This window comes from Megalobrama amblycephala, linkage group LG2, assembly GCF_018812025.1.
Source record: "Megalobrama amblycephala isolate DHTTF-2021 linkage group LG2, ASM1881202v1, whole genome shotgun sequence".
NCBI classification, from domain to species: Eukaryota; Metazoa; Chordata; class Actinopteri; order Cypriniformes; family Xenocyprididae; genus Megalobrama; species Megalobrama amblycephala.
In genome coordinates, this window is record NC_063045.1 from 27,615,496 (window position 1) to 27,628,036 (window position 12,541).

The window sequence follows — 12,541 nt, forward strand, 5'->3', positions numbered from 1 at the left end:
ATGAATGATTCAATGACTCATAAATACTTTATTTGTTTACTTGTTTACTGGATCAGCATTTCTGAAAAAAAACTCTTGAATAAATGATTCAATGACAACTACAATATTTAAAGTCACTTGTCTCCACCTAGTGGTTCAATGATGTAATTGTTTTTTAAAGCACCAAATTACTTTCAAAAGGTGATTTGCTCTATTTTGATCACTACCGTATACATCAGTGTTTATATCCAAACTACATACTTTTATCCCAGTTCTTCTGTGATGATTTGAATATTTGTAACATGGAAATGATACTATGTGGTTGAAAAGACTGTTTGTGAAGCTGTACTTATCATACTTGTACATGACAACTGCTCTCTCTGGCTCAGCGGCAGTGCCAATGCAGATTTGAATGTTCCGGTATGATTATGTCAAAGGTTTAATAGATATGACCGAATCGTTGTCATTTAGGAATGAGATTGTGTGGGTGTTTCGAGATCAAGTTCACGATCTTTTAATGATTAATCTTTCAGCTCTACAATCTATTAATCAACCAACCAATCACTTGGTCAACCAGACAATTTATTAATCCAAAAATCAATCAGTCATCCTACCATACAAATCAGTCAACCAACCAATCTATTAACCTACTATCAATCAGTCATCCTATCAATCAATCAATCAATCAATCAACCAACAATTAACCAACCAACCCCTCAACCAACCAATCAATCAATCGTTCAATCAATTCAAAAAAATTATCTCTAATTGTATCCATTGGCAACTGATTAGTGGCAAAAATACAGACTTGAAACTAACTTCAAACTATTTTAGGTATGTAAAACCACAACCAGTTATCTAGTATGCTTCTCAAGAGTGAAGGAAATGCTGTGGCAGAAATGATAATGAAAAGGACACTTGCAGCATGCGTAATCCATCCATTCCCCGGAACATTCCTCCACGTATGGACACCAGGTGGTTGGCAGTCAGGTGAAGTTCAACCACAGAGGATGCACCATCAAAAGCTCCATCCTCAATCTCAGTGATTTTATTGTTGCTAAGGTTTCTGTGAGAGAAAGTTTATCACTAAGTAATACAGTGTATTTTGGCATTGTTTCATTGTATTATGTAGTACAAAAATGTCAATCTCACATTTTCTTGAGATGTGTGAGGGGCCGAAAGAGTCCTGTTGCCTCCAGGATAGAGAGGTCATTGTTATTGAGACGTCTGAAAGAAAGACAATGAAATAAATGTAGAGTTACAGTAGCATGTTTCTAAGCTAACAATGTGATACTATAAAGGTAGAAGCAGCACAAAAATACACAAAACATACATTTTGGGTTAAACACTCAATTTTTAATTAGACTGCATTATTTTTATCAATAACTTTTGGTACTTTAAGAATTGTGTTTATAATCAACATTTCTGTTGCTTCATCTGCAAACTTTAATGGATTTTTTCCACTGAGCTTGTTGAAAAAGCATTCTGGGATCAACATTTTCACACAGGAAAAAAGGCCAAAAGAAGTTATCACAAGGAAGGCAGCACAATTATGCAGTCTACCTTAAACAGTCTTCGTATCGAGTGCATATTGTGGATATCTTTAAAAATATTCCCTACGTAGGCATCTCACTATCTCACATATTGTAATTGTAATTCTTTTATTCTTTTGTATTCTCTTACAGTTCAGTTGTAGAAAGCGGAAGGTGCTCTGGGAACTTGGTTAAGCGTAAATTTGAGCAGTCCACTACAGTAGCTTCACAGCGACATTTGGGTGGACATACAGGCTTGCTGTTGCAGTCCTTATTCAAACGTGTGTCCTCTGCACCTGAGTCAAATATAAAGATGCTTTCAGAGAACCACCATTAATGACAGGAGAGTATAAATGGGCCATTATTTGGTTTGCGTAACATACTACTACATATACAAAAACAGATTTTTGTCTAAAGGAGATACTTAACAGACAGAACTTACCTGGGATGTGGTATTGTTCCTTGGCTGTTATGGCAACACATGCAAGAAAACAGAAAATACAGCTGCTATGAAAGATAGATAAACATGAAGCCAGCACAGATGTAGATTTGAGACCTAAAGCTGGACAATTAAAGACTGAAACCAAAGATCTTCTCTAATATACTGGCATTTACACTTAATCTGTTTGATTGTGTGATGTTCAGTCACTCTTTCTTTATGCTAGTAGGTAGCAGCACGTGACTAACTATGACTGAGTCAATAAATCATTCATTCAACTGATTCATTCAAAAACATTCATTCAGGAAAAAGTGACTGTCTTTATGAGAAAAGTCTTTTTGATGCTCAAAGTTCAAAGCAAAGGGAGATATTTTCTTTTAAAGAATTCTGTTTAAGGACTACAACAAACGGCTGGTAGGGACTACAACGAGCTTCTTCCCAGGTTGGTGACATCATTAACCCTTAAATTTACATAAACCCTGCCCCCGAGAACACACAACAAAGAGGTGAGGCCATGTTATTGCAATACAGTATGTAACACAAATGCAACAGAATATCATAAAAGCAAGATGCCAACATAAGTTATAACCGTAATTCAACTAAACTATACCTGTTCTTCATGCAGCATATATTCTCTGGCTCTGTAGGCATCTTACAACAGTTACCACATGAGCGATTTATAGATTATCATGACAGAATATGCTGATCAATGAATTTGAAACCCCATCCTCTGCTTAGGAGCAGCAGCTCATTTGCATTTAAAGGGACACTCACAAAAACGGAGCGCTTTTGCTCACCCTCAAAAAGTGACAAATTTAACATGCTATAAAAAATTATCTGTGGGGTATTTTGAGCTAAAACTTCACATACACACTCTGGGGACATCAGAGACTTATTTTACATCTTGTAAAATAGCATTATACCACCCCTTTAAATCATTTGCATTTGTTCAACAATGCTGATTCATTCAAGCACTAAACTGTGACTGGCTATGACTGAGTCAATGAATCATTCATTCAACTGATTAATTCAAAAACATTTATTCAGGAACAAAACAAGTAACTGTCTACATAAGCAAGTCACTGAATCATTTACCCAACCGAAATTGTTCAAAAACACTGATTCAGTTAGGAATGAAACCCTTGACTGTTTATATGATTGACTCATTAAATCATACATTTAATGACTTGTTCAAAAACGCTGATTCATGCAAGAACTAAAGTGACTGTCTTCATGAGCAAATCACTGAATCATTTACTCAACCAAAATGGTTTAAAAACACTGATTCCTTCAGGAATGAAACCAGTGACTATTTATATAAGTGAGTCATTGAATCATTCATTTAACTGACTTGTTCAAAAGCACTGATTCATTCAGTAATTAAACCAGTGACTGTCTATATGAGTTCAAAAACACTGATTAATTCAGAAACAAAACAAGTGACTGTCAATGATTGAGTCAGTGAATGATTTATTCAACTGATTTTATCCAAAAACACTGATTTATTCAGGAAAAAAGAAGTGACAATCTTTGAGCAAAACAACTGTCTGAAACAACTGTCTAAATGAGTTAGTGATTGAAAAATTCCCTCAATTGATTCACGTAGGAACAAAAACACCATTACTGTGTATTCCACCCCTTTTTGGAGTTTGCTCCACCCCTTTTGAAGATCCCGGGCTCCAGCTACACCTACTTGTGTATTGCTCTGAGACACAAGTACTACACAATTACCCGAAATTGTTTCCCAATTAAAGGTTATGAGTGCAATTTAAAACAAATAAATAAATGTTCGCAATTATTAGTTATAAATAAATGTACATAATTATTTATAAATAATTTATTTGTAAATAATTGCACATTGTTTTTGTGTATTGTACCCGAACAGCGGAACTTCTTGCTCTTGATCTGACTGATGCGTTTGTTGGCGAGCCGTCGAGGACTGGAGCATCGTGCGCCGCTGGTCTCAATCGGATTGGATCGCAAAAAATCAGCCAGCCACTTCAATCCACAGTCACAGACGAACGGGTTCTGAGCTAAGTGACTAAAAAGAAAGCGAACAATAAAACCTCTTGATTATACTGTGTGTGTCTATTTTAATGTTCATTATATTAAGTCTCTTACAGAGTCTGAATGGATTTCAGAGGAGTAAATGTGCCTTTGGCTAGAATCTGGATCTTATTGTCGTACAGGGACAATAGAGATAAGTTCTCAAGGTCCTGGAAGACGTTGACACGAACACAGTGGATTTTATTGGCATTTAGTAGTCTGAAAGAAAAAAAAACAGAGATCTCAAACATTACAATGACTGTCTGGATGAAGCGGTTTCAGTGTGCTACCTTATTCACGGACCATTAAGCAACGGCATTGTGACATTTTTCATGTGGGTGGTAATTTTGCATTGACATAAGCATCAGAGGTGATCTACATCAGGCTTTTCAGTACTTACAGTAACTCTAATGCACTCAATCCGTCAAAAACTCCCCGAGGCAGATCTGTAATCTTATTTCCATAAAGAACCCTGTGAAATAAAATATGAACATGAGATACAATGGTGCTGATAAATTGTTTCATTTCTACCAAGTCTGCAGGGCTAGGTAAACATGTGGATTTCATAAAAATTAACCATTCAGATGCAAAGTTATACATAAATTTAAATACTGCCACAAGCACAAAAGGTCTGCAAAAAGCCCTATTAGGTTAAACAAGATTTTTACATTTCATGATTTTCCTGCCTGTGTGAAATTTGCTGCAGTCAAAAGGGCCCACCTCCAAGTCTCAGTGATATTCTGGTCTCTAGATATGACTTTTTTTAATATAAGTATTGTAACTTCAGATCTCTGACTGAATCATTCTAATGTATCAAATCTTTTTAATGAATCAGTTGAACCGGTTCACAAAACCAGTCAGAGCAATCCATTCGCAAATTAGACTGAATTCTCAAGTCAACAATACAACATGTATGTTCGAATTGAAGCGGCGCTGCACAGACCGATCAGTGTATGACATCAAAGTACCGCAAGAACCATTTGCTCTCTAATCACTCTCACGGTACTTTGATGTCATACACTGATTGGTCTGCGCAGCTCCACTATAAGGAGAACACAACTAATGACTTCCTGAACCAAATCTTTTGGACAGGTATGACTTGTAATGAGTTGGATTAACAACTGACCGATTCCTTGAACAAGAACCGATTTGTGAATGAATCATTCAGACCATTTCTTGTGAAGCAGTTCAACTGATTCACTATAGATACAACTCAATAGAATGATTCTATCATGAATTGGACATTACTGAATGAATGAATGAATGAATGAAATGTTAACAATCTGTTTGTTTAATTTTAGATATGACTTCTTCCAATTTAATAATAACTGAGTCATGAATGAATAATACTAATAAATTAAATCTTTATAATAAGTTAAACCAGTTCACAAAACCAGTCAGAGTGATTAATTTGCAAATTAGACTGAATTGGTCTAAGCTGTTCTCAAGTCAAAAAAATCAATGACTCTGAGAAACTCCCATATTTGGACAGGTAACAACTCAGTAATTTTAAGTTAAAGTTAAGTTGATCACTTAGAAAAGTCACAGAACATGGCAGACATGTACATTAAGAGGCTGTCTCCAATCTGTCTTCCACTGAGCTGAATCACATGCATCCTCACTCAGTTGAATCGTATAAGGCATATATGCTGGAGGCTAGACAAACATTCTTATATTTACACAAACCGCACACTCTCTACATCAGACCCCTGGTGAGATGTTCCCATAACATGTTTACAAAGGGCTCTTCGTGCAACATAATGCATAATTCAACATAACTAATAAGCTTGCATGCATGAACATGTTGGAAATGTACACAGCAGTCATATGCAGATTAAATGATTATATACATAAGGGCTGTATAATGTATACCCCATAAGGCTGTTTTTTTACAGATTTGAATAAATGGATATGTAATTCTCAAAACAATAATGTAAGCAAAGCCGAGCCAATTAATTTATCAAATAATAATGAAAATAAGCTTTTATGATTATAAATTTAATTCTATATTCATGTGTGAAGTGTAGCATAGCATACAGTCAGGATAATAAACTATATTACTTGGCAAAATATCTGTTAATTGCAATTTGAATTAATTATTTATTCCTATTGGTGTTGCTGCTGGTTTATAAAGGCTTTCCTCTCCTTAAAAAATAATGCTTCAAAAAAATGAAATTTTATGCTGTGGAAAAAATAAATATTTGCTCCAATATTTGCCACTTTAGTAGTGTTCTTGTAGGTCAGTGTTGTGAAATGAAACATTACCAGTAATGTTCATATCAACATTTTTTGCAGAACTTATTTTATAAGCCTCTGCAGCATTTTTATGGGTTTACAATCAGAGCTTTGACTTGGTCATTTCATATACCTCTATTTTCTGATTCTTTTATCTGTTAAAAGCACACCAATTTTCTTGAGGTCCATCAAGAATTTCTAGTCCCATTTCTAACGCTGCTTCCTGACATACAGCTTGTTTGAAATTACATATGGGTCTACAGGGTTTAAATATGGTGAAACACCTGGACTGCTAAAACTATGAATTATATTATATTATATTATAATTATTTTATTTATTTATATATATTTATTTATAAAGCACCTTAAAACCCACAGACTGTACCAAGTTCAATTGCAGTACAATTTCAAAGGGATAAAATAAATGATCCCTACAAAGTATCAAAAGCCTTATCAAACAAATACATCTTAAGACAGATTTTAAACATGTTTACAGAGGTAGAGGATCTAATAGACATTGGTAAACCATTCCACATCTTTGGAGCAGCAACTGAGAAAGCACAGTCTACTTTGCCTTTTAAGCATGATCAAGGAATTCCAAGGAGCTTCTGGTTTTGTGATCTAAGAGATCTCTGTGAGTAATGAAAATTTATAAGCTCAGAAATATAATTTGGTCCATATATTCCAGTCCATGCAGCTTTAAAAGTATACAAAAGTACTTATACTTTATTCTAAAATGAACTGGTAGCCAGTGTAAAGAAGCCAGAATAGGTAGTATATAAGATCACTCTTTCTCGTGTTTGTCAGCAAACTTGCTGCCACATACTGTACACTCTGAAGACGTGATGGTGAAGACTGACTTGCACCCAGGTACAAAGCATTGCAGTAATCAAGACATAAAGAAATAAAAGCATGAATTACTTTCTCCAGGGGCATATTCTTCGTACGTCGCTAACTCACTTAGCTGGATTTGACTGATGGCGATTTGGCATGATCTTGGATTGTTCGGTTCTTCGACGCTCATCATGGACTTGCTGTCATAGCAACAGGTCCGTAAACTCAAACCTGCTCGGGAGCAGGCTTATTTCATGTAAACAGGATTAGATTGCATCTTTTTAAGCGGAGGTGATGCCTAAAGTCTGTCCCAGCCACTGCTACTTTCCCAAAAGAGTACCCTAATGTAAACCAGGGACAATATGATTTAAAAATAAATTTGCAAATAATACTATAATGCCGTGTAGTGTCATAATATAGACACCGACAGCTTTACTCTCTGAAAGATTCATTCGTGAGGGAATAATTACGTAATAATTTTTATTGGAGTCTTACACACATGATGTACAGATGTCTATGCCGTACATGCATTTGTGAATTTGAACCGCGACAGATATTATGGGAGTGGCTTGATGAAGCGCAGGAGACGCAGATAACTTGATCTTGACCCTTAAGAAACTTTAATTAATGCTGTCAAATATGCTTCAAAGGTAAATTAGTTGCTAATTACAACATTGAAATAAAAAATTGCCTGTACAAATACTAGAAATTGTGAATATAGCCTAAATAATTGGGTAATCATGTAAAAAAAAAAAAAAAAAAGTGCACATTTCATTTATCTATTATAACATTTATGTCATTCTTCTGTCATTTATTCGCTTGGCTGTTTCCTTATAAATGTCTAGAAATTCATCAAGTTTTTCGTCAGGTGTCTTTTCTCATTCTATGATGTCATTCCGTTGCCGTCTTGACTCCAGCCAATCGCTGCATTGCTGATCGTGGTTTCGTCTATCGATACATCTGCCCTTTTCATGGAACACGAGAACACGCAGTAATCTTAGACAACTTAATCCAGATATTTTAATCCAATCTGCAAATTCGTTTGAAGAACAAATTAGCCAGAGTTCAGTTATCACGATTAGAAGATCTGGCATCTTTCAAATCATCTCAGATGTATTAAGCGAGGTACGAAGAATATGCCCCAGATCACTGAAAGATAAGAAATTTAAGTTTAGCGATATTTCGCAGTTGAAAGAAACTATTATTCACAATCACAACTGATAACTCTGTGTCACAAATAAAACCCAAATTCTTGACATAAGTATGCAAATTAGATGATAGGACCTAGACTCATTGCTATATTATTTGCAAAAAAATTATAATTTCATTTAACTGACGAAAGTTATTATTCACCCAGCATTTTACATCTTTTAGACATTTTTAAGTGATTTAACAGATATTTCATCTCCAGACTTTAGAAGCAAATACATCTGGGTGTCATCAGCATAAAAACAAAATACTATATATTTTTTTTAAAAATAGAGCCAAGAGGAAGCATATTATACTACACTGGTCCAAAAATGGAACCTTGAGGGAACCCACAGGTAATAGAAGTTATTGATGCTGAGAAGTTTCCCATTTTTAACAGAAAAGGTTCTATTTTAAAGATATGAGACAAACCAATTTAGAGCAGTTCCTTGGATGCACACATGCTGCCTTAGACGTTCAATAAGGACAGTATGGACAATCGTATCAAATGCAAAATTCAGAAAAAATTCAGAACTAAGGCAACACTGGTACCAAAGTCAGTTTTAATAAAAAGTCATTAGCTACCCTAAAAAGAGCTGATTCTGTGCTATGACCTGATCTAAAACCAGATTGAAATTTATCAAAAACCTAATTTTTATTAAAAATGAAGTAAACTGACTAAAACCAATCTTTTCTATTATTTTAGATAAAAATGGACATCACTAGATGTGTAATTGGGAGTGTAAATTATATTTAAATTCAAAATAACTCAAGTTAAAATAAATGGACATTAAATCATAAAACATTAGGCTATATATTTTTATATATATAGGCTTTTTCACGATATGATGTATGATGTGGTTTATATATTTTTATATATATATATATATATATATATAAATATATATATATATATATATATAAAACAGCATTTTCTTCTCCATCCCTCTATTGTCAGGCATGTAAATACATAAAACAAAAAAAAGCGAACGCATTATAAATGAACACTTACAGTGAGTTGAGTGAGCGCAGGCCTTGAAATGCATCTGGGGCTATTTCAGATATTTGGTTATTACTCAAATCACTATGGAGTAAAAGACAGAATTATGAAATATATAAGATGTAATGGTCATATTAATGGGGGAAAACAAACCTCTGTTTGATAACAAAATCCTGAAGGAATTTATTCCATTACTCAATTACATGTTGTGAAAAAACTGCACTGTAGTTTCTATCACTGATCACTCACATTCTTCGCAGTCTCTTGTAGGAGGCAAATGCTCCTGGAGGAACAGACTTTATACCATTCTGCTCTAATCGTCTAAAAGAGAGAAAAGCAGACAACGGGTCAAGTGGATGCCAAGGGTAGATGGTTAGCTTTACAGTTTAGCACTGTTAGTACCAATGTCTCTCTCCATGGATCCCTTATGAACATGGATACTGTTCTGTGAAGGGCACGACATTTAGCACTGGTCAATGTCAAAGACACATAGCAAATGGTCGATCGCACCCATGTTGGTCAAGAAAGGTTAAATCCCACCAGATGTGAAGCTAAAGAGTCAAGACATATTGATATATTGCATAGTGGAAATGTATGTACGAGTTTGCAATATTACATATAATAACATTTGAATTAAAATCTCATTTTATAAAACAAATTGACTGATGCAAAATCTGATGTAGCCTACAGTGTTCGGCAGTAATGCATTACAAGTAATGTGCATTACCTAATCAGATTACTTTTTTATTAAAGTAACCTGTTACTTTATAAATGTACACATTAATATTTTAGTTAATTAAAAAAAAAAGAAAAGTAAAACATATTACTTTTCAGTTTAGTAAGTTTGCTAAAAAGTACTGAATTCTCTCTCTTCTCTAAAATGCAAGTAATACAATTAATTACTTTTTTAGTGAGTAAAGCAATATTGTATCCCATTACTTTTGAAAAAGTAACTTTCTCCAAAACTGGTAGCCTACCCTTGTGAAAAAGAAGTGTGCTTAACTGTATTGAACTTGCACTTGTAGTGTACTTCAAATTTTAAAAGTATATTTTTTAAAAAACCTTTTGCAGATAATATAATATTAATGAAATACAACACCGTAAGTGTAACTATACATTCACAGATCAAGAATTCTGTGTTAGTTCAGGCAGGCCTTGTAGTCAAGCTCCGCTATCAGCTGACATCAGCAAATTCCAACATCACCCATATCAGCTGATCCAATTCCTATGCACTTAACTGGCAACTCTCAAACAGGGTGCATTATTTAAACACAGCTTCAGTCTGTCTGCTTGGCTGCTTCCACTGCACGCTGCTTTGCAACCCACCTCCTCCCCCAGCTCCTCTTTAAACTTGTGTTTAAATTAATCAATGTCACTCTGTTGTCATTGATGCATGCTCTGTTCTCAATGAGAGGATTTGCGCTGCTCTCCCAGTTTAAAAAATGGGAGATTTTAGAACAGAGCCATACCGCCAAATGTAACTTTAGTAAAATATGCCAATAAAAGTTGACTAAAAAGTTTGTCTACGGTATTTTTTGACTTATGTGGTCCTGACTGAACTATGTTTAACACGCTTAAGTACACTTTTAAAAAGTGAACTTTTTGATCATGTAAAATGTTTACTTTAAATTTTAAAATCAACATAGTTTCAACACATAGTCTACTAACAGTCTACTGTTAGGTTAGGGTTAGAGTTCGGGTTAGTAGAATAAGTTGACACGTAGTTGCAAAGTTACTTATAGTTAGTAGAATGTCTGTTGGTGGAGCATCAAAATAAAGTGTTAGCAGATATTAAGAACAGTCTACTAATACTTTAATGAGAGTTAGTTGACATGTAGTTGCAAAGTTACTTGTAGTTAGTAGAATGTCTAAAGCATGTCTAAACCTTTTTTATTACAAATATTATTAGTTGTAAATTAGGGGTGTAACGATATATATAGTACGATATTTCACAATGCAAAAATGTTACGATATGTATCGTTGAGTGATGGCGATACTTTTACGATATGATGGCAGTCTAATCTTATTAGTTGAGCTGTCGACGTGACCTACTCTGCAACATGGAGGTGGCAGTGAGAGAAGCCGGATTGTCACCGCATATTAAGGGTGTGTCAGCCAATCAGCTCTTTAGTTCAGTAAGTGTTTTGCGCACACATCGAATCTTGCAAGCAGGTTTAAACGTTTCTCGCGTTGAGATGAAAAATTCTCAACTTTTCAGAATGCCGCAAGCTCACAACAGGTCATGTGACAAGAACCAACCGATCAGCTGTGGCCTTTCCATAACAAAACATCAAAATCTCAGCCGAACAGCTGATCATATCTGTACAGGGTGACTTTTATATCTTATCTCCATAAATATATCTAGTAGTAAAGCTAATGCAAGGGCTAGAAATAAATGTATCCTTTGCTGAAACTTCCTACTCCTCTTGGAGAGCGCAGTTCATGGTTGCATAGCAACGACCGACGCCACAGGAGCACAAGTGCTTTGGAAAGAAGGAGAAGCGGTGCAGCCGCGCCTTCCACGCGTTTTTAGATATATGAACGGTCCCTATTCTTAATTCTAAGTTCATGTTAAATTTAACATTTTTTTCAGTGACAGACAGACCTATTCAGCTGTTAATTTGAATACAGAAGGTTTTTATTAAACCTTGAAATGTGATCTTGTATGTACAATAAGGAAAATTATTGAAATTTGTTAAAGTTTTTTATTTTTAAGTTTCATTTTGTTAAAAATATCGTGATATGTATCGTATCGTGAACTCAGTATCGAGATATGTACCGTATCGTGACTTGAGCGTATCGTTACACCCCTATTGTAAATGAGTATTGATTAATAAATACTATAAGCCACTTGATGCTGTCCATTACAAAATAGATTTTTACCATAATTAAGTGACTTTTCTGCACTTCCTTTCACATGTGCCCTTTAATCTTGGTAAAACTAGTACAGCCTTCTTGTGGCTCATAACTTTATTGCATCTCAGTCAATGCGTGCTATACACTTTTATATGCCCCTGACAGAAAAATTATTTAAACCCAACAGACTTCATCTCAATCCTTAAAGGGATAGTTCACCCAAAAATGAAAATTTGATGTTTATCTGCTTACCCCCAGCGCATCCAAGATGTAGGTGACTTTGTTTCTTCAGTAGAACACAAATGATGATTTTTAACTCCAACCGTTGCCGTCTGTCAGTCAAATAATGCTAGTGGATGGGAACTTCTACTATAAGAGTAAATAAAACTTGCATAGACAAGTCCAAATTAAACCCTGCGGCTCGTGACGACA

The 12,541-nt window shown here is 34.9% G+C and overlaps 1 protein-coding gene across 1 annotated transcript in view; it reads right to left on the bottom strand.

The window, feature by feature from the left end:
* Positions 1-12,541, bottom strand: part of slit1b (slit homolog 1b (Drosophila)) — a 75,476-nt gene that overhangs the window by 38,450 nt on the left and 24,485 nt on the right. The window contains exons 11-19 of the mRNA XM_048169063.1: positions 9,503-9,574; positions 9,266-9,337; positions 4,397-4,468; positions 4,072-4,215; positions 3,828-3,991; positions 1,954-1,977; positions 1,663-1,807; positions 1,132-1,206; positions 902-1,045 (exon numbers count right to left, since the gene is read on the bottom strand). Coding sequence (XP_048025020.1) covers positions 902-1,045; positions 1,132-1,206; positions 1,663-1,807; positions 1,954-1,977; positions 3,828-3,991; positions 4,072-4,215; positions 4,397-4,468; positions 9,266-9,337; positions 9,503-9,574 — 912 coding nt within the window. The remainder of the gene's footprint in view (positions 1-901; positions 1,046-1,131; positions 1,207-1,662; positions 1,808-1,953; positions 1,978-3,827; positions 3,992-4,071; positions 4,216-4,396; positions 4,469-9,265; positions 9,338-9,502; positions 9,575-12,541) is intronic.